At 36.9% G+C, this 26,642-nt stretch overlaps 1 protein-coding gene across 1 annotated transcript in view; it reads right to left on the bottom strand.

The window, feature by feature from the left end:
• Positions 1-410: 410 nt before the first annotated feature.
• Positions 411-26,642, bottom strand: part of AKAIN1 (A-kinase anchor inhibitor 1) — a 33,584-nt gene continuing 7,352 nt past the window's right edge. The window contains exons 2-3 of the mRNA XM_051774136.1: positions 24,750-25,584; positions 411-3,849 (exon numbers count right to left, since the gene is read on the bottom strand). Coding sequence (XP_051630096.1) covers positions 3,676-3,849; positions 24,750-24,857 — 282 coding nt within the window. The 5' untranslated portion in view covers positions 24,858-25,584 and the 3' untranslated portion in view covers positions 411-3,675. The remainder of the gene's footprint in view (positions 3,850-24,749; positions 25,585-26,642) is intronic.

Below are 26,642 nucleotides of genomic sequence, written 5' to 3'. Positions count from 1 at the left end.
AAGAGACTTAGGGTGAATCCCACATACTTTCAGGAATTTATTGTACTTTCTCTTATCCTTCCCCTTAATTGAAATTAAACTGTTTTCAGAAAAGCCTTCAGTAATGACACATTAATCCCTGCATTTGATATTAACTCCCATTTAAAGAAAAACGGCAGCGTATTTCATGGTAGTAATATTGAGAATAGTTACCTAGCAATTTTACTTACCATTGTAGACATACTACATTCTGAAACATTTAAAAAATGCCAACAAAAACCAAAATAATGAGACACAACATGAGTAGAGACAGTAATATTTTTAGGTGGTTGTTTGTTATTGAATAAATATTCAAGAATTTTCAACTCTTAAATATAATATTATCACAAAATGCTTTTATTTTTCTGAAATGATAAAATTAATATGGCTGTTTCCAAGTCACAGTTGTTGGTTTTATTTATTTTAGAGCAAGGAATTCCCAATGTAACCACACAGAACCAAAAACCAAAACCAAACCACCAATGTACAGTGGCATTTAGTAATCTCTTACAACATTCTGCTGTGACCATGCGAATTTCCATTTAAGCATTGCTGCTTGATTACCCTTACAAAGAATAGCACAAGTATGGTAATAAAATTCGGATAATCAAATTAACTGAAAACATAGCAAGTGTAGTGCAGGATTGCCACAGGCACATGACTGTTCTGTTCTTTTGGAGTTGTGATAAATACAATTTCACATAGTTGTACAACCCTCTACTTACCACTGTAAGTGCTAAAATGTGGTGAGTTTGTTTTAAATACCTATAGATACCATTTTGATTGTCTTGTACTTCTAAGATATGAATTATTGTGCTGAATAATGCATTCATTACTACAAATCTCATGAGCACAGTTTGCTTCATGAGACTTGTCTAGTGAATCTGAAAACTGCTTCCCCTCTTCTGACAGGAAAAACCAGAGACATGTAAGGTACTAAGAGTTTCTTTAGGCGTTCTTTTTTATTTGTAGAAAGACCTACATCACATCTGTAATAATTTCTAAAGTCTGTATTTTCTTCAGAAAATATAATCTGTCAGTGAAGATAATACCAAAAAATACCCGCTTTCATCATGTAGTAAGCATATAATGAACCAAGGGTAAAGTTTACTTTTGTGCAGTTTTCTCTCATGTAGCACAAACCTCAGTTGCATATCCTGGATGTAAGTGGTGTGTGGAACATCTGTTGTCAATAGGAAATACTAAATGCATGCTCTAACTTAGGGATGTATACTCTAGATTGGAGACACATCATTTGGCTCTCAGGGAAAACTACACTATTTAAGATGCAGTATTTGTTTGTCCTCAATAGGAGACTATAGAAAACTTCCTCAAGGCTTTGCTAGGCTTCCTACCATTTTTAGTTTTCCAAGATATTAGACTTCTGATGGTATCAGTATTCTGACAGTGGTGGACATGACTGTTAAATGGTTGAGTAATAGTGTGTCTGAAAGGACTAGGACAGTAAAGAGATATTGTAGAACAGTATAGTGGGAGGAGTGGGACCAGGAGTGGAATAGGGTCATATAAAGCAGTGGCAAAAGCCTGGACTCACTGGCTTTTGAAATTATTCTTTCTCTAAAATGATTAATTAAAAAAAACATGACATACAAACAAGTTTTAAAATTATATGAAGATCATTAACGTAATTACCAGGAATACAAAAAAAACCCCAACACAAACACATTTCAAATTTATAGTGACAAAAAACATTAAAGGAGTAGAATATTTTCAAAGAAATTGATATGTTCGATATCTCTCCTTCCTGTAGCATTGTAGGTGAGTCCATGGCAAACACTGTTTTGCACCACAGAGTCTCTCCAAAAGGTTTGCTTTCTCTCATCCACTGGACTTGCCTGCTCGTCAGACTCAGAATTGAACCTTTACTCATGATCAGTTTTCTTAGGCTCTCAGAAAGCAAAGATGCAAAGAGTGCTTAAAAAAGAGTTACCTCCCAACCAAAGGTGAACTGACTAAAAAGCTAATGGTAAAACAATTACTATTAAAACAAAACCACACATGCCTCAAGATCCAATCACTTTCACCTTTTGGTTTGCTTGGCTAAAAACATTCACGCAGTGTCTACAGAACTGAACCATCTGTGTAATTGGAATCCGAGTCAGTTTTCATTATTAGATGATTTGAAACAACTTTAATCATATTGAATTCTTCTTTTAATTTTTAAGTGAAAGAAGATTGAGCTTAATTATTATCTTGTATGAGTCAGTGCTGTTAAGTTAAAAAAAAAAAAAGAAAGAAACCAAGCAAATTTAAAAACTTAATATTACAGTATGTGGCTATTAATGGCTAAGCCTCTGGCCGTGATGAATCCAAAATTGTTTAACACAAGCAACAGGACACAGTAAGTAATAGCCAATTGCTTAACCCACAACCGCTTTGAGAACCACCTAGTTGAGTAGAAAAATAGTTCACAGTTTTGCAGAACATCTGCTTCTCTGTATTTCTAGGTGCATTACTACAGGAATTCAGTTGAAGCAGAGCTACAAGCCATTTCTAGAATTAAATACACAGTTATTAATTTCAGACATATAATAGCGCAATCATCATTACAGAAAGGGAGCATAAAAGTGAAGGGAACGTTTATTTAATTTGTATTTTCTGAAACATCATGGATTTCTTCAGCTATATAGAGCACTTAAAGGGTAAGCTCTGTATTACCAGCTTAATGCAGTGCTATTTAAGGTGAATCTATGTTACAATTGCAAATATATAAAGTCCCTTTACGCACAGCAGGTGAGAAATATCTACCATGACAGAATTCAGACACAGTATATTTTCATCCTTCAAGATATTAATAAATTCAACCCCTTTTTAAGACACTCCAGTCTTGTAAATCAAGCCCCAGAAAAGCTGCAAAACTGAAGAATATATTGGTGAACTCCTTATCATTGCATCAGTTTATCTTCTTTCAATATCAAGAAAATTAAAAGGAATAGTTGAGGCACAAGTGATTTTTATGCAGAAGTATAGAAGTATTTCAAATAAGTAGACTAAAACTTCAGTACTTATTTTAACTTTCTTAAAAAAAGACAGAGATCATAGGTATATGATCACAGTAATAGATCACAGTTACTGCAGTCTTACTCTTTTTTTTCCTAAGATGAAAAAAGAAATTGGCTCACAGAACTTGCCAAATCCACTTTATACTCCATTTCACATAGCTCATGTCTAATCAAAGCAAAGCACAAACCCGTGCTTCAAGGGAGCCTGAAATCATTCTGCTATACTTGACAGTAAACTATTTCTTCGGTAAAGACAACTTCAGTGAACCCATTTGCTCAAAGAAGAGTCCATCCAGCTGAACTGACATAAATGTTGCACGCAGAACTTAACATGAAAGTGCTCTGACAACAAGTTTTTGAGAATAAGTTCATATCATAAGAGTTTGTGCTTGAAACTACTTTTATAACTATGGTTATTGTTTCTGTTAAGAGGCACTGCATAAGTATGGAGTTATTCATCTAATGCACTTAATATTTCTCAGCTGAGGACTATTGCAGTTTTACCCTATGTCTAGGTGTGATAATACTTTGGTTTGCTTTACAACAGTAGCATTGCACTGGCAATACAGCTGATACTAAAGAGAAGGCTGAAAACTCTGCAGACTGGAGGACTGAAAAAACCCAATCTGCTCCCTTACTTCTTTTCATGCTTCTTGGTTAGTTTTCCTCTTTCTAGCTGGAGGCTTGTACTGTTTGTTCGCTTCTCCTTTTGCTGGCTCTCCTGGGAAACTTGCTGCACTGCTCGGAGGATAGCAGTCTGCACAATCTGCTTGCTGGCGTTCTGCAGCTTAACTTCATCTTGCTCCTGCTTCTCACCTGCCAAAGCCAAAAAAGAAAGAAAAGGAACTAAGTACTTGGGACTACTCTGTGAAAACATGAAGGACAGAAAAAGAGAAGAGTAAAAATACCCAACAAAGCAACCAAACCACAGAGTGCCTGGGGAGAGTTTATTACATAAGAAACCTGCCAATACAGAAGACAAATTAGGGTAGAAAGTGCCCCTGTGTGCTCAGTGCTACAGGACTGAATGAAGGGGGAGACTGAGTCATACAGCTGAGTTACCCACACCCCAGCTCTGGGGACAGCTGCGACTTCACAGCTGAAAAAAAGCACAGATACATTTTGCAGTAAGACAGGAAATGAGGGTTTTCTCATCCAGCTGTTAATCACATCCTTTTTGACTTGAGCTGTGTTTCTGGACAGGGAATTGGATTTCAATTTGCAAGCCTGACGTACTACACCACATTACAGAAAAAAATCTGTTTCATTAACATTTCTGTTTACTATTACTTCAGATTAAAAGCCCTCATCCATCAAATTCTAACTGACTTCAACGTACAAAATTTTGTTAAGTGCAGTTTATTAATCCTTAGCTAGGTTTTCAAAGATATCTGCACAACATTAAAAAAAGCTCAGATTGCTATACGTAAAACAGAAAACACTTTCTATAGCAACCTGACAAATACATATTTCTTATGTGAAACTTCCTTGTTTTGCCAGAAAGTTTAATCTGGAGAACAAAAAAGTAATGTAGTGTGACTACTGACAGTTGGTAATGAAGAAGAACAGTTTATGTTAAGAGGTTTCTCTTTAAAAGTGTTTTGATTCCTAACACAAATGACAATTCAGACAATAAAAAGTGTTCCATAACATTCAAAGTTATCTTGATTAAAAAATATATATTCTGAATTAAGGTGATTTACACCTATTGGCATTTAGGAACTCAGGTGCCAATTGAAATTCTTAGCCTAGGTGCTTATTTACATCACTAGATTTAATTTTAAAGGTTTTGAAGACACTGATCTCAGTTCTTTCTTAAATGACTGATATGCTCAAGCATTTAATTAAATAGTATTTGTATTTTACTGTCTTTTTTAATGACATGTATTAAGAATTACATCCTGAGAGAAATCAAACAGAGTGAATTAAAGGTCAGTTGCTTTTATGAGAGGTCCATATCTGGAACCGTGATAAATTCCCAATGTTCTTTCAGGATAAAAAGATAGAAGCAGGATAAAGATAGAAACAAATGGAGAATCACTAGTTTCCTTAAGGAATACACTGTTAAGATGTGATATGCTTGAGGTCCTGCACCTGGGTCAAGGCAATGCACAATATCAATGCAGACAATGAATCGGTGGTGAATTTATTATGAGCAGCTTTCTGAAGAAGGACGTTGAGATAGCCATAGACCAAATAGCGGAAATGAGAAGGCCATGTCTGCTTGCAGCCCAGAAAGCCAGTTCTATGATGGTCTATATAAAAGAAGAGTGGTCAGCAGGGCAAGGGAGGTGATTCTACCCTCTACTCTGCTCCCACGAGATTCTGGAGTAGTCAAGGTCTGGGGTCCTCAGCACTGTAAAGACACGGACCTGTTGGAACATGCCCAGAGGATGGCCATGAAGATGATCAGAGGGCTTAGATGACTGTCCTATGAAGGCAAACTGTGAAAGCTGGGGTTGCTTAGTGTGGAGAAGACAAGACTCTGGAGAGACCTTATTATTGCCTTTCAATACATAAAAGGGACTTACAAGAAAACTGGAGATTTTTTACCAGGGTAAGTAAAAGGTCTGAAAGGACAAGGAGCAATGGTTTTAAACTAAGAAGGTAAATTTATACTGAATGTAAAGAAGAAATTTTTTATGATAAGAATGATGAGACACTGGGAACTGCCTTCCCAGAGCTGTTGTGGATGCCCCATCACTGAAAACATTCAAGATGCGGTTGGACAAGTTTTTGAGCAACCTGATGTAATAAAAGATGTCCCCGCCCATGGCAGAAGGGTTGGACTAGATGATCTTTGAAGGTTCTTTCTGACCCAGACTGTTCTGCGAGCCCAAAACAATGAGCTGCAAAACAATCAAAGCTCACTCAATGAGAAAGGAATAATTCACTATCTCCCATCTCTCTCTAAAAACAAATACTTATTTTTATCATGTTCATATTATACATGTTTTGCTTAAAAGCAAAATTAAAATGTTGTTTAATTCTATTGAAACTGAATAATTAAAAAGAAATCCTGCAACTGTATTGTGATGACAAAGTTTGTCTATAATTAAGAGGTTAAAAATGTGAAAACTTAGAAAATATGCTTTAAACTGGAAAAGCTGACTGAAAGGAATCACTTGAATTCTTGGTACTATTAGCTTCCCTGATTCAGCTTTTCCCACTCCTTAGCACTTGAAACAGTGTTTTTTTGAATAAAATTCAATGTTACTTAACAGTAAAGTATAGATACTTCTTTATTACTCAAATATGAACTCAATTTTATTACACAATTGTAAGGTGATAAAAATTAATTAGTCTTCTTGCAGAGTTGATCAGTCAAGTCAGCTGATGTTCAGAAGATAATATATTAACAAAAGCATAGATAAACATGAAATTCTAAATACAGATGAGTATGTTGTAATGGTCTATGATATTATGTGTAAAGTGAAAAATTTGCCGACCCCTAAAGCCATAAACCCCCAGAATTTATTGCTGAAAAGATACTGTCATTAAGTACATTGCTGTTGAAAATGACTCAGTTTTCTTTCCTTAGGGATGCTTTGGCCCTTGCCATTTAATATCTGCAAAATCTGAATTTTAAATACTTTTACATGAGGAAGGTCATTCACAGCAACACCCAGCTGAAAAAAGGATAGTTTTCCAGGGAATTTCTATCTTTTTCAGTTGTTTATTTTGGAGTAAAACCCATGTGAAAGCACCACTCAGATAAGTGAGATGTAGTTTTCATCTGCTCAGCTTTAGATTAGCAGCTCACTAGATGATTCTTTTATTTGCTGAGATAACCAAGAACAGAGAATTCAAAACCCCTGGACTACTTCTGCCCTGCCTCTGAGGGCTTAGATATGCACAGAAAGGAAATAAGGCAGCTCAAACAAATTTAATTTATATTTGTGTAACTTTTAGATAATAACAGCTAACTGACTTTGGACATGGAGAGAGCCAAAGCTGTTGGAGTGGGGGTGATGTGACCAATGAGACCAGCTTCTGCTGATCATCTAAGTTAGAAAGCAAGTGAAAATAATAGTTATTTTTGAGGGGGATATCTGGCGCTGTGTAGAGGTCCAAGACTATTATGTGCAGAAGCTGGACTGCCAACTAGAATCCAGACATGTTAAGCAGCTCCCCTGGGTGTGTGTTATTAATTACAGCTGGCCCATCTGGACATGATGCTGGGAAAATGGTTCTATATTACCCTACTTGAGCAGGACTTGGACAAGATGACCTCTAGAGGTCCCTTCCCACCATGAATTTTCTTCACTCCTGTGAGTCTAGCTGGTTAGGCTGCCATAAACCCCAATTTTTCCACTTCCTGAAGGAGTAAACAGCCGTGTCTTGAAGAGCATTCCCACTACATTCTCTTCTTCCAATTACTCATTTCAAGGAAATCACTTAGCTAGCTGTTTCTGAGAAGCTCATTTATTTATCGATATGCTGGACCTACTCTGAGGAAGAAGAAAGGAATTGACTAAGGAAAGCAGAGATGATTCATGCAAGAATCCCAAAGAGGCTGAGCTGGAACATATCTACCTTCACCTTGCTGAAATACAGACTGCTGTGGACATCAAAGCAGAAATTTGACTGCCTATAGAATTAATCAGGCATTTTAAGAACTGTGTCTTTTCAATCAGGTGAAACAGACATCACTCCTGCTGTCCAAGTATTTGGTGTTTTGGTAATCAAAATAAGAGTTATTGGGGTGATAACATACAATTAATTTTTATCTATATTTTTTTAAATTTGAAGAATAACTAGTTAAGTTAAAATTCTATGACAAATAGGTCACTCGAAGTAACTGCTGGGGAAAATTTGAAGGATATCAGAAGTAGCATTCTGTCTACTAGTTATCCTTGTCTAAAGACTACTTTTTTTTCTATTGATGTCAGAAAATCTTTTCTACTTACTCTCTATCTTTAGATGCTCACCTGACATACAGGAACCCAGGACCTCAATTCTGTAAATAGAGAACTGAAATATCCAGGTTAATTGATGTTAAATGCAAAGCAGTAATTTATCATTAACACCTGACAAATTGTCTTTAGCATGTTTTTATTACCTTATCTTTCACTTGGTAAATTTTATGCCAACTAACACAGAAGATGAAAATTAACTTTCAAACTCTGGTCTGGTTCTGCAATCTAAAGTTTAGTTTGAGGGATCCAAAAAACCCTCAAAATCTTGGACTGGCTGCAGGAATCAGTCACATATTCCATTTCCAGTTAAAACTAGTCCCATAGATCAGTGCCTTGAAATTCCCTTAGCTTGCTTGAGGATGTTCCCCAAAAAGGAAAACATGCTAGCAGTTTGGAAAAAGAATAAAAGTATTTGAAGTAAATTCCAAGTATTCATTTAAATTAATAGAACTAATATTAGTTTAAGTTCAAAAACATCTAGTGTGGGAGAATTTACATGCTCTGTGATGTTTCTAGACCATGGAATACCCACAGAAAGGTATACATATTAAAAAATAGGTACAGAGAAAAAGCATTTGGCAGAACTTCACTCTGGTTGCACATGAGCCTTTTCTCATTTATACAGTTCACTTTCTTCAAAGCATCCCAAGCCATTTTCTTTCCAGCCCACAATCAAAGTACACTTTCTGTTGATATCCCCTGTGGCTTTTCCCTTTCAGCTTGCTACAAATTTATTATGCCTTATAAACACTCCTACTAAATAACAATCAACAACAGGTAATGTGTTTGAATCAGCATCTAAGTTCTCTACTGTATCTTGTCATAGGATTGTTTGGAATATTATCATGAAACTAAACTACCACAGGCATGACCTTGCAAAGATGCAAGTTCATCCCAGATCCAGTAATGCTGGCAATAAACTGTGGGGTGCGCGATAGGTGATCTAGAAGGAAACAGAAGCAACATTTCTGACATGCAAAGAGAGTAGGAACTAAATGGTGAATGAACTGTGGTAGAATGAAACTTTCCACTCTTGGAGAACATGGAATAGAAATAATTTATCCCATACTTTCTGAGAAGACATTAGTTATGCATGAGCATGCATGACCATGAATGTACATTCAGTCTCAGGAAACTTCTACTGTCCCTCAATTATCCCTTTTGCTTCTTCGCCTGTATGAGGTTACTAATTTTCCAAGGAGAAAAATAATGCCTTTAATTTTAATTCACCTTTCCTCAAAGTTTGTGACATTTATGCAGCTCATCATGTCTTCCTGAAGGTTACATCTCATTCTGTCTTGAGGAACAATACAAACATTGCATTTGAAGAGAGCACTTAGCTTATGTGACAGGTTCCATAGCCCTTGAAGGGGGCATAGCCCTTGAATCTCAAGGGCTATGCATCAGAGGTCAGAAGTTTATGTTCTGCTTCACAGGAATAACAAATGCAGTTTAATTCCAGCAAATGAATACCACTAACGTCAGTCTTCTGGAAATGAGAATTTTTTGTTTGTGTAAACAGCTTTGAGCTTAACCACATCTAAAACTAAGAATAAAAATCACATTCCTCTAAGTAAACTTCTGATCAATTTAGAACTCAGAAATATCCAAAATGTTTTCCCTTGTTAGCTACAATTTTAATTTATGCAGGAATCTTGAAGTTGAAAGAGCCAAGAAGTAAATATTTTTTTCTTCATTTTTACATGAGATTATGCAGGTATAGCCTTTAACCGGAAAATTGACTATTAGTTTTATCAATATATTGCTTTGGATTGCAATAGTTAACCATTATACTATTTTCCGCAGCTCTGCAACATTAGAATTAATTTTTTTCCATTATTAATAAAAATTAATAATAATTCAACATAAATGCTGATCTCTGGAAAATCCATTTCAATTCTATTGAAAATTACTACTGTAATTTTTATAATCCAACTGAGAGTACTGATGAATTTTTAAAGGAAATGACAGTATAAGTAAACAAGACCATGATGATTAGAATTCATCAAATGGTCCAGTGTGGATGAATGGGAGCTGTATTTATGGAAAAAAGTTGCATGTTATTACCTAAATTGTTTTTATAAGCTCTACATATTTAAAAACTTTCAGAACCAGGCAAGTTTATAATAACATAATATACATGTGTATGTTGCAATAATTAACACTAACATTCTTTGCATCAATATTGATATTCTTCTACAAGAAACCAAGTTAATTTCTTTAACTTCCCTGTGGCATTAGGCAGTAACATATCTCCATCTTGTTGACCACAGCACAGAATTTCCAGGTGAGCCTCTTCTGGTGAATATTTCGTAATCTGTGAATTAAAATGGTTAAAAAATCTCCTTCTTTGTTTTGTTTTAGAGGTTGGAGCTAGGACTTCAGTACAAAATGCCTAATTTGAAGAAGAGATATAAAGTATGAGGCTACACAGCATCCATAATCAGGAAATGTTGATGAGTCAGTTTAATTATATCCAGAATGAATGAACACGGCAATCAGTCAGGGCTGAAGGCTTTCCAACACATGTGCACAAACCAACTTTATGCATGAGAGCCATTAAGCTGTTCACAGGATTAGAGACCCAATTTGTATCAATGTTAGTAATGATGCCAGTTCAGAGACCTCATGAAATGATCCTACAAGGAAGTTGTAAATTTAATATTTAAAAAAAATAAATAATAAATGCATTCTTAACTGCATTAGAATTAATTGTGTCCAGTACCATTTCTCATGCTCTAAAATGCAGCCTGGTGCGGTCCTGACTAATAGTTGTCAAGTATTGGAAAGCATTACTCAGTTACTGCAATTCCTTCAGGAAGAAGGGAGGACACTGAACATATCAGAACGGCTAAAAGTGTTTTAATGTGGGATCATTGAGTTTTTCCAATACCCTAATCACTCTGTGCAGGGGATTGTAACACTCACTTTCACTGGAAAATTCATGGTTAGGTTCAGTTTTATTTTTTGCCCTAACATCACTCCCTAATTCCTGCTGCAAAACAAGTATGGAAGAACTTCCCCCAAGAAGGGGGCCAGCACAGACTACTTTTTTCTTCAAAATAAAATATAAGAGCAGAAATACAGATAAACTGTTACACAGACTAATACCCACTATAGCAGAAGGAATCCTACCTGAAAGTCAGTTTGGTTTCAGAGCCAACAGAAGTACCACAGACATGGTATTTGTTCTCAGACAACTGCAAGCAAAGTGTAGGGAACAGAACAAAGGTCTTTATGTAACCTTTGTCGACCTCACCAAGGCTTTTGATACTGTGAGCAGAAAAGGTCTGTGGCAGATTTTGGAACGTTTAGGTTGTCCCCCCAAGTTCCTTAAAATGATCATCTCACTCCATGAGGATCAACACGGTCAAGTCAGATATGGCAACACACTTTCTGAGCCCTTTCTAATAAAGAATGGTGTGAAACAAGGCTGCGTTCTCGCTCCTACCCTATTCACAGTCTTTTTTCAGCATGATGCTCCAAAGGGCCATGGCAGATCTCAATGATCAGGACGGTATCTACATTCGATATCGTACTGATGGAAGCCTATTCAATCTAAGGTGACTGAAGGCCCACACCAAGACCTTAAACCATCTTGTCCGGGAGCCGCTTTACGCTGATGACACTGCCCTTGTTGCCCACACAGAAGCAGCTCTGCAGCGTTTAACATCCTGCTTTGCAGATGCTGCTGAGCTCTTTGGGCTGGAAGTCAGCTTAAAGAAGACAGAAGTTCTCTATCAACCGGCACCTCAGGAAGTCTTCCATCATCCCCACATCACCATTGGCCAACCAGAGCTCAAATCAGTCCAACAGTTTAATTACCTAGGTAGCCTCATCTCCTCGGATGGTAAGATTGACGGAGAGACAGACAACAGGTTAGCAAAGGCATACAGTGCTTTTGGTAAACTCCACAAAAGAGTATGGCGTAATAAACACTTGAAGAAAAGTACCAAGATCAGTGTTTACAGAGCCATTGTGCTGTCTACTCTCTTGTATGGTTCCGAATCATGGGTCATCTACCGCCACCACCTGCCTCTCCTAGAACGCTTCCATCAACGCTGCCTCCGTACAATCTTAAACATCCACTGGTCAGATTTTGTGACCAATACATCTGTTCTAGAGCAAGCAGCAGTCACAAGTATCGAGGCCATGTTACTGAGAACACAGCTGCGTTGGGCAGGGCACGTCTCAAGGATGAAGGACCACCACCTCCCTAAGATCCTGCTTTATGGTGAACTTGCCACTGGCTGCCACATGAGAGGAGCCCGGAAGAAAAGATACAAGGACTCCCTGAAACAACATCTCAGCCTTGACCATATTGATCACCATAACTGGTCTACTCTGGCCTCCAATCAGGAGGTCTGGAGACACACCATCTATAATGCAGCTGTCTCCTTTGAGAACACACGCAGGATCACTCTCGAGGAGAAAAGGCAACGCAGAAAGAACCGTGTCTTGCAGAATATACCACCTAAGGAGTCTTTCTGCTTTGCCTTTTGCAATCGGATATGTCTGTCTCGTATTGGCCTCATAAGCCACCAGTGTGCCTGTAACAAATGTGGATAGAGCCTTCCCAAATCTTCGTTCGTGAAGCCCAGCCATGACGACTTTACTGTATCTTTTTATCCAGACACTACCTACATCTCAACTGAGTTTCTGTAATTATTTTCCCCACTGAATTTTTCAGTTTCTTAAAAGAAGAAAATATCAGGAAGCCTCTTTGGTTTGCTATATGGAAATTGTCTGTTTGGAGACTCCAGCAATTTATTTCATACTATTTGAAATATGCCAGCCAAAATGAAGCTTCCAAAGTTGTTTTTTCTTAGAGCTTGAGATCTATAGATACATTATCTATTCCTAAGCATTTTTTTCAACATATTTTAGTAAGGTTTCTTGCCATAAATTAATAATATTAACTAAAACCAGATTAAACACTTCAATCCATATATTTTCTTCACACATAGCAATAAATTCACTTCTTAAGGACTGTGTCTTTTCAGCTTTGAGACTTAATGTAGTTCAAAGGGTTGGTCACAGACAATTCTGCCACACCCAAACGCATAAATGTGATACTTAGATTTTGATCCCAGAGGGAAAATTTCTCATTCCAATACTGTAAACTAACAATAATTTATCAGAGCTTTTAGCTCCTAGGTTAGAGTTCAGTGTATCAAAAATAAGATACTTCCTAAAGAGCATCTAGGACCAGCTAATTCAAAGTTTGTGAAAAATTTATATTCTCTCCATATGTACAATTTTCTTATTTCTTTAGGGAATCTATTTCAAATACTGAAATAAGAAACCTCTCTATATCAAAACCTGTGATTCGTCCATGGAGGGAGAGGTCTAACGGCACAGAAACAGGTGACCTGTAACAGAATTGTAGAATAGTTTGGGTCAGAAGTGACTTTAAGGATCCAAACTCCCTGCCAAGGAGCATCCACAACTTCTCTGGACAACCTCTTCCAGTTCCTCTCCATCCTCACAGTGAAGAATTTCTTCGGAATGCCTAATCTAAATCTCCCCTCTTTCAGTTTAAAACTGTTCCTCGTCTTATCACTATCTACCCACATAAAAAGTCACTCTCCCTTTTTTTATAAGTTCCATTTATGGACTGGAAAGCTCCATGAAGTCTTCTCCAGGCTGAACAACACAAACTCTATCAGCCTGTCTTCACAGGAGAGGTATTTCAGTCCTCTGATCATCTTTGCTGCCCTTCTCTGCTATAACAGGTGCATGCCCTTCTTTTGCTGAGGACTCCAGCACTGGATGCAGCACTCCAGCAGGGCTCCCAGCAGAGTAGAGTAGAGAGGGAGAATCCCCTCCCTTGATCTGCTGGCCACACACTGTTGGCTCATGTCCAGCCTCTCATCCCAGCACCACCAAGTCCTTCTCGGCAAGGCTGCTCTCCCAGCTCTTCTCCCAGTCCATGCTTGTGTCTGATTGCCCTGATCTGCAGGTGCAGGACCTTGCACTTGGACTTGCTGAATTTCAAGAGGTTCTTGTGGGTCTACCTCTCAAGTTTGCCCGGATCACCCTGGATGGCATTCCATTCTTCTGTTGTGCCAACTGCACTGCTCAGCTTCATGCCATCTGTAAACTTGCTGAGGGTGCACTCGATCCCACTGTCTGTGTCATTGATGAAGGTACTGAAGAGCACCAGTCCCAAGACAGAGCCCTGAGGGACACCACTCATGATCTAACTCTCTCTGCCTTCTATTTTCTACTGTTCAGGTGCTCAGAAATTCCCACACAAATAAAGAAAACATTAAGAATGAAAAGCTAAATAACATTTATATAGGTCTTCTGAATCTGTACCAAAAAGTTCATTGGTGGACTTCCACAAACCCCCACTGAAATACTTAGCTTTTGTGTTAGGAGACTTTTGTATCCAACACTGCATAGCATAAGTAAAGGGGAAGTTTTCAATGGAGGTGTATTCCACTACTAAAGGTTTATTTTGCTAGTTGTTGTATTCATATTTCTGCAGTCTTTTGTGGGTTTTGGTCTTAAAGATGTATGTACAGGTTAATTAAAATTTGCTATATCTGAACCTGATTTTTTTAAAGAAGAAAATTGTGAAGAGTTTATGTAACCTGTAAAAAGCCAGCAAAACAGTGAAAACAACCTGCTACATTTTAGATGTGTTTCCGTTTATACCAGATTACTCAGAATAAGAAATTGTCTAGGTAAACCTCAGCTGATACAGAGCTCTTCTCTAGCTTTAAAAAAAAAAAAAAGTACAAATAAACAAACAAAAACCCCCTACAAACAAAAACCCTAGGAAAAAACCCTAAATTTGCAACTTTCCTGCTTATTTTGGAATTTGACTGGAGTACCAAAGCTGTTAACATGGCTATTAGCAATTGAGGCTGAGATTTTATATATACACACACACACACATATATATATATATATATATGTATGCATATACACAAAGTCACAAGAGAAAGTGAATCAAAGATTATATAAACCTAAAAGGCACCTTGAAAGAGTAAAACCTTTTATTTTTTTTTTTTCATAGCTGTAATCTTGACAGAATCTGTCCTTACAACAGGTTCTTTTCCACCATTGCAACTAATGCTCTGTCTTCCCAGAGAAATATTTCCTGCTCTATTTAGGAACTATTACCTCAAGATAAAATGCAATGTCAATCTGCGAGTATTTAATAGAAGTAGTAATGGACATGCAACCCCTCCATACTGATAAACTGTGAATAGATTCATCGCCCAAAGACAGAAAATACAGTGTCATTGTATCAAATATGCATACTACAAAGTGAAGCAAATGCAAGTAATTCACAGGAGATTATATTTGCCTTACCATTAGAGAAACAGCTGAGTAGTACATGGTTCAATTTACTTCTTCAGGCAGAAAATTTCAAATTCTCTTGAAGAAGGAAGACAGTATCTTCTGATAACACTTCTACAGGCATTTACAGGAGCAGACAACAGCAGCACAGAGCTCACCTGCCCTGACTTCCCTAGCAAGGCATTCTAAAGGAACCTGAAACATTTTATGACTCTTTAGGTCAGCCTTTAATTGCTGCTGACATCAGTAAAGACTCTTCTCCAATTGACATTCACTGAAATTCAGTAGGACCTTTGAAGTTATTATGTAAAGAACACAATACAAATGGGTAACTAGTAGTCAGAAAATTTCAGAAAGCCTATAAAGAAATTATAAATACATTGCTTGTAAATAATTTTTGCTTAACCTAATATTTGTAAACTTAATAGAATGGATTATGTCCTTAATAAAACCTTTAATAGAAAAGATTGAAGGTATAGGAATAAATCTACCTTTCACTGTATTTTACAGTAAGTGCATTTATTTCCATTATCATGATAAAGCTTATAAGACTGGAATCTTATTATTTATGTCTATTACAAGTACAAGAGAACAATTCATCTAGAAGAATAATGACTTGGAGGGATAAATTTTAGAGGTCAGTGTAACTCGTTCCTTTTCTACATTGACTGTTTGACTTTCCTGCTCAGTAAACAGTGCCAATAAGGATGTTAATAATAACTGTATCACTTATTACCACCATCCCCCAACTATGAACAATTCCTTCAATATAGGCCACTACACTGCCACTGTGAAACCAGAATTCTACTCACTGCTAATCTGAATAGGATTCAACCCAGTGATATGGAAGTGAAAGGTGCCAGCCTCAGTTGTTTAAGCCTTCTGTTCTGTTAAAAATAATTTTAAAAAGTACATTCTGTGCCAGTTTTTAAGACTATATTGATTCATACTTTAAAGAAAGATTGCACCTAGAACTGTTGACTATTTTTTAAGCTTGATAATTTCACCACATTTCTGAATGTCTATGAACAAACTTTCTTTCACTTCACTAATGAGATCTGCTAGTAGAGTTTCACAGCAGGGGAAAGATCAATGTGTCATTGGGGAGAGGGTAGCATAAGTAACAATTTTTCCTCAGCAAAAAAGAATAAGAAATTTCCTCTTATATGATTTCTTCCTACCAGGTGGCAAACACTTCAAACTACTGTTGAGAGTTCTTAGCTGTAAATGCATTTAGATACTTTCGGCCAGCAACTGGTCCTACACTCACTACCAGCCATCACAAATTCTGGACAAGAAAAACATATGAGACTGCCTGAAGCCCTGTAAATAGTCTTGTCTGTAGCTTCTGATTCATGTCCATCACATGAACTTTGTCAGCAGTAAGCTAATGAGTAAGAATCCCACATATAAATACTCTTCTGTCTTATTAGGGATTTTTTTTGTAGGGGCTACAGAAATCAGAGCAGTACCAGAACATAGCACAGCAGTTAATGGGGACAAGGACTGCATCCTGCCTTGTTCTCGTGGATAAAAGACACTTCATTAACGGACATAATACCACACTCCGCACAAACACCGGAGATATCCCATAACAGGTTACCTTCAAAAAACCTCGTTATTGGTAGCAATTTTTGCATTCATTAACATGTCCCTCCATACCGTCTTGATCTGGGCATTTTGGACAGGGATCTCCATAGTACCTGTAATTCTATAATCAAAAAAAGAAAAAGTCTATCAAGAAATTTCATGTCTTCACTTTCCACAGTACAACAGGTTGCTGCTATCCCAGCTTTTCCATCAGAGGAGATAAGGACTATTGAGACCAGTAAGTACATCTCTTTCAGTGTGCAGCTGCTATGTCTTCAATTGCAGTTTAATGAGATTCCTAAAATGTTTGGTACAGGATACGCTTCTGATCTTGTGTCATTCTGCAAGTCTGCTATAGTGCTCCTAGTTTAAAAGTGTTAAGAACAGCTGTGCTGCTGAAAAGCTAGTTGAAAAGGTACTGGTGTTGCTGTTGCATGAAAAAGGCGCTGAGCATTGAATATTCTGACTTCTCTAATGTCTATCTTTAAACTTTGTGTTCACACTTTTTCTTTTTTACATAAAAATATTGATACAAAAATTAGTTCTATCTCATTCTCCTTCTTTTTAGATTGCAGGATCATAAGTAAAGCACATGAGTTTCTAGCTATTGAGAAAATGCCAGGTAAAAGAAATTCTTCAAATTAAATTGATAAATAACAAGATTCACTTAAAAGTTGAAATCTCACAATTCAAAGCAGGTACAAGCTTAAAGGAAGGGAGTATTCTGAACTGAAACAAGCTGTCAGTGTAAATGTTCCAATCTTTCTTGAAGTATTCAGATCAAAACTGACTCCTTTCCAGGATACATTATTTAGCCGAAAAACCCCAAACCTATTCAACCAAATACAGCTTTGTACTAGATGAAAGAGTGATAGTCTGCAATGATAAAATTCTATAATTTGGCTATTTTATTTATGGTTTTACAGAATAAGAGAAGAGTAAAATTCTCAAAATAGACTAAAATAACCACAGAAATTATACTCTGGTGAGATCTGCTTAGAAAACCCATTAGGTAGCTCAGATGCCTTTAACAGGTTTCTAACTTTATTCCCAAGTTAATTTTAAAAATGCAGGCCATAGCTGTGCTCTATCAATACACACACATAAGGGCAAAGGCCTAAGACATAAGCATTTGAGCGACTCATGCAAAATGGCATCAGAGAAAATCATTGGAGCATGAAAAACACCTTTGTACTGTGCTTGTTCAGGCAAATGGGAAGTAAAGAGTATTATTTTTATGTTTGCACTGAAAAAAAGACATCTTAAGGTTGATAATAAGCATGGAATATGCCCAAGGTAATTTTTGGAAGAGTAACTAAAGTTTGCAAATTAGTTTGATTAGTAACATTTAAAATTATTGTTAAATTTGATAAATGCCAGTATTGGAAGATCACACCTTTGTAACCTAATTATGTGCTATCAGAAGAAAGCTTGCTGCATTCTGTAATTTTTGCTAATGCTTTAGAACAAATAACTGTTTTAATACCTCTTAATTTCCTACCTCACAAGGACAGATATTTAATCTTTGGAATTATTTAGAGTTATCAATATTTTATAGGCTAATTTGGCATCGATTTTTTCTTTTTAAATTCTGGAATACACTATCCTCTAAACAAAATCTATCTCCTAAGAAAACCTGCCAATTCAACAGTGATGACTTCTCTTTGCTTTTTGATCCAATATAAAACCTTGAAATTTCATGCTTCTCTACTGCAGTCCCATACATAATTCCATCCTTAAATCCAACGACAAGTAACATATTTTTGTCTACTTCTCAGGCTGCCTAAGGCAGTTCAGTTTAGGAAAGGTAAAGAAGTTAAACCTTGCAATATGTAGCTTGTGCACATTTCCACCACATGGATCATACCCCATTGTAAGGGCAGCACAACATGTGAATCCTCCAGAAAAAAATGAATGCCCAAACATCTAAGAATTTGGACTGCATTTCCTATACATCGGCATAACATTAGTCAAATAGAAGAAAACTGTAATGAAGCCCTGCTCATATTAAACCAAGTAAGGAAAAATGTAATTTTTTTTATTTCTTTTTCTGGAACAGATTTAATTCTAAGTGGGAATGAAGAAAGATCACATATGAAGAATACATTTTTACATACCTGCAAATAGCAATACACTGTCTCAAATGACCCAGAAAGTCCAATTTTGAAAGTGGAATACTGCCCTTTTTGTAATAATTTTGATCTATCTAGCTCAGTAATATCCAGGCTTTGGGAGGGATTGTTTATTCATTTATTTTGGGGGATTTATTGTGGGGTTTTTTCCACACAGTAGCTATAAGATTTCAGGAGTTGAAGATTAACAGGAAAGTATCTATTCAAGTAAATAGTCAGTTGGCTCCACCTTTTCAGAAGTCTATTTAAACCTGGTAAGTCTGCTCTTGGTTGTTGTTTTGTTTTCTTCTTTCCACCTCCATTCTGGAAGTATGTTTATCATTCTGACCCCAAACGTTTATAGTTTGATAAATCTTCTGCTTCCTCTCCCCTCACACCCCAACAAATAAATGGACTTTTGCTTCTTCTCCTCTCGCATCTCAACAAATAAATGGAACAGAAAATGAGGTCGTTCATCACAGTGAGATAAAACCAGAAAGTTGACTCAAGAAATGAAACTCAGTTTCTAAGTAAATTTACAATATTCTTACATTACATGGCCTTAAGAACTGTGAAGATGCTAAGGCTATATAAAGCTCTGATTATTTTTACTTTTTTTTTAATATCTGGAGAAGAAATAATGCCAGGTCAGGGTTGATTTGCAGCGAAAAAAAAAAGCAATAAAAAAAATCAGAATCTACTCAGGCTTGCTCTGTCTGAATATAAGAGATTGCTTTATCATCTCTTTTACAAACTCCTACCGAGTTGCCCTATGTATTTTATGGCAACATTTGCAAGGAAACCATGGGCTTTTCTTTGAGTAAAAGCATACTGAATGACTATACAAAACCAATTTGGACAGATTTTTTTTCTGTCTATGGATTACAGTTGTGAAAATAATAATTCATGCAGTTATTAATGACATTTGGGGTTTGTTCTCTGTCAGTCTTTGGGAGGGGGGAAGCACATTTTCATTATTTTAGAGGTAATCTCTTCCTGCAGTATTCTGGTCCCACAGTGCACTTCAAGAACACGTACAGTTAATGGTGACAGTCTGACAGATGAAAGGAGTTCAGAAAAGAGTCACTAATACTGAAAGGTGTATTACAAAAAGCAGTGGCTGGTTCTATTAATATAAATCACTTGGTCCCAGTTTCAGAACACGATGTAAGTGAACGAATCAAATTAGACAGCAACCGGGCCAGTTAAAGAGACAAAATGAACTTCAGATTGTTGAAAAGATATAGTATTTTTTCCAAAAACTTAGACTCTATCGAGCTAGCAAAGTTAATCCCAAGATAATTTATTTTAATGAAGGTTCTTCCCCCTTCACAGACTGGATATAGGACTTCAAAGAAGACAAAACTTCACTTAGCTTTGCAAAAAAAAAGGTTTTAATAGTTATTCATTGTCAAATTGCAGCTTTTACCTTCCCTTTTCTATTGACCCACTATTTTACTGACAGTTATACACCTTTAAACAAGTTATTTTCAAGTCATTTCACTACACATTTATATCCTGGAGCTACCAGGCCTCTCATTCCTTTCTGAATAACAAACTGCCTACTTCAAAGCAGAATGTATGAAATCCAATGCAGATTCTCTGTAGTTTCCCTTCTTCTATGTGTTAGCTGATATATACTATGCAGCAGAGATTCTGCACCCTTATAGAGTGAGGTCTCCCATTAGACATGCACTCCTTCTGAAATCTTCAATTTTGTTCCAGTAAAAATTGGACCGAGCAAACTTTCTGTTCTCTTCCATTCAAATATTTTTGGGGGGAACAGGGAGGAATTGAAATTTGTAAAATATCTCCATGAGTTTCACAGATTGTCTCATCTGCAGTCACCAGTGCGGATGCCGAGGGGGACTCACTCTCCTGTCAGTCCAAGGCCACGTCCCCCTTCCTGACCGTTTTGTACAGTCTGACAATCAGTCCTCTGCACACTTGTATAGGAGGCTCCTCTCTCTGATGGGAACCACAGGGATGACCCTCATAACCTCCGGCTCCACAGCCAAACACATCCTAAGCTAAGCCACCTTCTTTGAACCTACCTGCCTCTGCCTGCTGGCAGCTCTGGCTCACCCACCACCCCCTCCCCGCATCAGTTCTCCGGCACGGCCGGGCCCTTCGCGCTGGCTTCCCCAGTTGGGATCGGGAAGCGGCTGTCCTTACCTGGAGCGAACACCATGGTACCGCCCGGGCGGCGCGGCTCAGCACCTCGGACAGCTCCCGGCCCTGCGGGGGCTCAGCACCACGGACAGCGCCCGTCCCCGCCGGGCTCAGCACCACGGACAGCGCCCGGCCCCGCACGGCGGCGGAGGCGGCTGCGGGCCGCGGTCCCTCCCTCCACAATGCGGCGGGGCGGGGAGGGGGCCGGGGCGCCCGCACGGACACACAGACACACACACACTCTCACACACACTCTCACACACTCTCCCAGGGAACCATCACTGCCACAACTCGTTGCCCTGCAGTGGCAGCAGGGGGAAGGGCAAAGAGGAGAAAAGCAAGAGCGACGTGCCCAGCAGGGAGCCCGGCTAATTGCTCCTAATTACCTCGCGGCAGCCCCGCTGCCTGACATTTTGGGGTACACTGCTCTCACCACAAGCTAACAGCCCTGGTAACGGGCTGCAGCGACACTGTACTTCGTCACAGTATTTTACTTTCCAAAGGTTCAAATGCTGAGGAATTTATACTCTGATTTCACAGGCCCCTTAACCCAGCTGTACCCAACAGCAGCACTTTAAGAGGGAACATGAATGTTTTCACATATAAAATATGACATCAGGGCCAAACAGTAAAGAAAGTAATGAATAAGTAACAAAATAGAGAAGATGAGGCCAAACAGCAGGAGAAGACAATTTAAAATTTCCCACCAACTTTTATGGGTGACATTTAATTTGCTTTTGTTTGTAAAACCCATGCTTAGATTTCCTGTGGACCCTGAACTTCTATAGAAGTAAGATGAACAACAGCCAAATGGGACACAATTTAGAAAAACTAACTGATTACCAGTGCAAATTAGAGAAAGTAGATTTGAAAAAAAAAATAGTATGAATGTTTGCATGTAAATTTTTCCAATATGCAATACATTTTCCAACCACATTTTCATAACCGACAGGTCATTTCATAACCCACAAACTTATTTCATTCTTTTTCACAGTCAAGCATTTTACACACATAGAATTCTCCAATTAAACCTGGAGAGGTTTAAGTCTCAAAATAAGGCCTTATTCTTAAAATACAGATACAGAAAAGCACTAGCCTGTTTAAATAATATTGCCTACATACTTCAACAAGAACTCAAGAAAGGCATCACTGTCAAAGTCAAACTAATTATCTGATGACAATTTTTTCTTTTCTTTTTCTTTTTTTTTTTTTTTAACTGTATAACATAATTTCTCCTTGGAAATGCCTTTCAGATTTACCTTCACTTATCATTTCTAGTATCTGATTTCTGGATATTCCTTTAATTGCTCTTAACAATTTCAGCTTCTTTATTGCCATTTGTTTCTCTCTCCTGTCCTGTATTTCAGGGACTTAATTTCACTTCTCTCAGAGCGCAACCAAATTACAAATAGAAACATATCTCCAGTTGCTCAGAAATGGTGTTCCCTCTATGATTATTACTTCAAAATTACTCCATTATTACTCCATTCTAACCTTTTTTCATCTATTATTCTTATTCACCTAAAGTCTGGGAACTAATAGGGTACCTAAGAACTCAATTAGAACAATTTCTAGTACAAGTATCCCACATGAAATACAGACAAGACTGCAGTCAGCATTATTTAGCATTCTTAAGAGAAAGGTGAAGGATATCCTGTAATCTTTAGAAAATCAGAACTGATATACAATTTGGAAAGGCCGTAAGAAAATTTACACTAGTATTTTTATGATATATCAGTTATGTGGCCCCTAATGCTTGATTTGTGGATCTCCATTGCTCAATGGAAAGTCATCCATCATGAAAAAGAGATGCTAAGCCACTTCTCCCAAAAGAAAAATCTATTGTATATATTTCTATTACATATATCCTCAAAAGAAATTATATGGATGTCTACAAGGGATTGGGCTTTGAGGTAGTGGAGCACCTTGTTAAAAGATTTTCAAAACATTTTGGGGAAAGAATACAGTTCATTAATGATAATGTTCAACACACTTCTTTCTTTGACTGTTCTCTGTGTTTACCCTAACAAATAGCTCAAACCAGGCACATTTTATTTTAGAGTTTTCAGTTTTCTTGCTCAAATTAAAGGTTACCAGCAAGTAATGTTTTCTAACACAGAAAATAAATATTATCAAGAAGCATTTTGGGCTTCTTTTTGTCACATAATTAATTTTCAATTTAAGATTTGGTCACAAGTTCAAATGAACACAAAATCACTGAAATAACTGCAAATGACAGAGCTCTGTAGTGAACTGTCACCTAAAAAAATGTGCAGTTAATGCAGTAAAGCCACCAAAACAAAGACTGAACTAATAGTTATTTTTCATTCAACTTCAGATCAATGGAAAACATCATCAGGTATTCCCAGTAATAAAAAAAATTAATCTTGAGAATGAAGCACAGTGGTAAAATTTACATTATATCTTAAAAATATATGAAAAGATGTACCATCAACTTGTATGAAATAGAAAACACAAAAGCACTTACAAAAAATCTGTATATATTTTTATCATTAATTATACACTCCCTCTGTAACATCTACATTCTTACTGTTCGAGTGAGGAATTACTAATTTCTGTATAACACCAGGACATCTAAAAATTCTTTAGTATGTATCTTCAAAAACTTTTGAAGAAGTCTTGACTTACCTATAGGGTACTTTTTTTAAGAAATGTAATGCTTTTTTAAAAAGTTAACTAACATTTTGAGACAGTTATAAAAATCAAGTTGACTGATGTCACTTTAAATCATCTGTTGCTATTCATAATTACATGGTTTTACATCTGAATTAAACCCTGAAAACAATTATTTGGTTGCATAGAATCAGAAGCTTAGTAAATATGTATTAAGGAGGTATTTTTACCTGATATTCAAAGTTTCAATGTTTTGTTAACAAGTACACACAGCTAATATTTTTCAGGTAAGATTTTAAACTCTTTTCTGAAAGAATCATTCAGAAGTAATTACTTAAACATGAGAACAATTTATAATAAAATGTTTTCCAAAGCGATAAACAAGGTTTCATACATCTACATCAGAGGCTAGTATTATATTTTGTAAAAAGCTTTCTTCTCAACTTTGAGAATTAATTATCTCATATTAGAGTTTGGTTTTGGTTTTGTTTTGGTTTTTTTTTTAAATTTCCCTCCACATCCAAACTTTAATAGTCAAATCTAGCTTTTTGGGAGGAAAGACTAATAGGAAATTGCTTTAACTACTTGATGCCTTTTGCTAAACTAACTGCTATCATAATGGTCTTCAAAAACTTATTACAGTCACTGACTCTCTTACAGTTAAACTTAACAACAAAAATCTTTACTAGCCCAGGTGCAATACATTACATCTGAAAATTCAAGGAAATTGTTCAGAGGAAATTGTGACTGTCAGCAAGAAATATCTAAATATTAGATGAATATTTGAAGTGTCAAATGGCAATTTGTATACTAGGAGTCATATTATTCAGGGTCCTAGATTTAGACACCTAACTTCTAATACCTCTCTGATTATTATACCTCTAACAGAGAGATGTAGTGAATAAACAGAGGAGGTAGAAAGCAAAAGAAGGGGCACAAGTGCAAATCTCCTGAAAAACTAATTAAACGAAAAGCCAGTCACCTTTCTGTGAGTGCTCCAGAAGAATAATGATGCACAGATTTCCAGCAGCTAAAGACATGACACCTTGAAAGCCAGAAGCAAGAACATGCAACATTTCTCCAGATAGGAAAAAGTGAATACCACTGAAGATAAATGTGGCCACCACAGTTTCAATTCATCAGTCTATTAATCTTTCTTAACTAATCTGATAAACTGCACAGTAGTCCAGGGCTGAGATTTACAAATATGAATAAATTTCAGACAGAGTCTAGGAGAAATAGCTGTACAGTTTTCGGGTGGGTTTTGGGTTTTTGTTTGTTTCTTTGTTTTGTTTATTGCAGGGTTTTTTAAGTAGCACAAAGATGAGCCCACCACAGGACTTCCACAGTCTGCAAGTAGATCCCAAAAGCCCCACTTCCCTCAGTTGGTTTTATTGCCACCCTCTCATCTGAATGCCTCACACCCATGAATGGTTATCTTCCAACAGTCCCGTAAGTAAATTGGCATCTTTCTCTTTTAGATGGAAGTCAAAATTAGAGAAGCTGAACCCAAAGCAAAAGCCAATCAACAAGAAATAAGGACCTAGATAAATTCAGAAGGTTTAAATAAAAGATTGACAGACTCACCTAAACATCACTGCACATACAACTGTGCAGTAGAATCAAAGCAATCGTTGCTCCCACCTGCCACACCTCTGCAAGTTGCCAGTCCCTTCACCGAGACAGATGAATGAATCACAGTCCAAAATTCAGAGGCTTTCCACTACACAGGAATTCTTTTATACAGCAAGGAATTCAGTTCAGTCAAGTCCTTGGCTAGTGACTCCAGATCTAGCAGAGACACTGTGAAACATAGGCAGAGACTTTAAAGAACCTCACACACAACAACTGTCTCCTGACATGGACCAGGCCATACCATTCCGCACCACACTGAAGACACATAGGATGGGTTGGGAATCTGCCACAAATGAAACTCTCACCTTCAAACCTTTTCTGTTACTACCAGTGTGACATTTGTTACACTAAAAATGAGTGGCTTTTACGTGTCTTTCTCTCTTCTATAAAAACTGTTTTAAGACTCTGATCATGCCATGGCTTATTGGTGTGTGTAACTTGACACGAATCATAAAATTTGGCATTTGCTCAAGTCTTCAAAGAACCTAAAAGGAGAGAATTAAAGAAACATTTATGACCCATGGCAAAACAGTTTGCCAATGAACTAAGGAGAGGAATGAATGAAGAAACTTCCTAACTCATAAAAAATGCTATTAGAGTCCTCAATAAATCAGTTATACATTTTGACAAATGTAAACAACCTAAATATTAAACCACATGCTTAATTTAATGCTGAGAGAACAAACGTATGTAAATAACGAAATCATAATTTTAATATGCTACTAAACAGCTTAAATTCAAGAACTGAGAATGGGAAATTGTACTGAATTACAGCAATATGAAATACAAACACTAAATACACAACTTGTCCTATAGAGTCAAAAGAATGGAGATTTCATCATGCACGGCTAAAAATTAAAAAATGTGGCCAAATAAGATAAATATATGAATTTTAAATTGAGTTTGAAAACATCAACTTTGATACAAAAGAAAGGATTTAAAACAGTAGAGTATCAAAACTTTAAATTAGGTTAGCAAGATTCACAGAGCATAATGCATGTCCAATTGAAAAGTATCTATAATAGGACATCCCTATTCTAGTAGAATTTATCACATCCATCAAATCAGGGCTACTGTCTGACTGCATTTAATCTGTCCTTGAAACAATGGGAGATCTACAAGAAAGTCATACAACTGGATAAAAGTTAATTACTGAAGTGGAAAATTAAATCTATGCTTTATATTGAAAACATATGACTAACACTCTTAAAATGGGTAATTGTTCA

This window comes from Manacus candei, unplaced genomic scaffold (genome assembly GCF_025592945.1).
Source record: "Manacus candei isolate 608988 ecotype Guabito, Panama unplaced genomic scaffold, ASM2559294v1 h1tg000008l, whole genome shotgun sequence".
Taxonomy (NCBI): domain Eukaryota; kingdom Metazoa; phylum Chordata; class Aves; order Passeriformes; family Pipridae; genus Manacus; species Manacus candei.
Note: the sequence above shows the minus strand (reverse complement) of the source record. Positions and strands in the feature narration are given on the sequence as shown.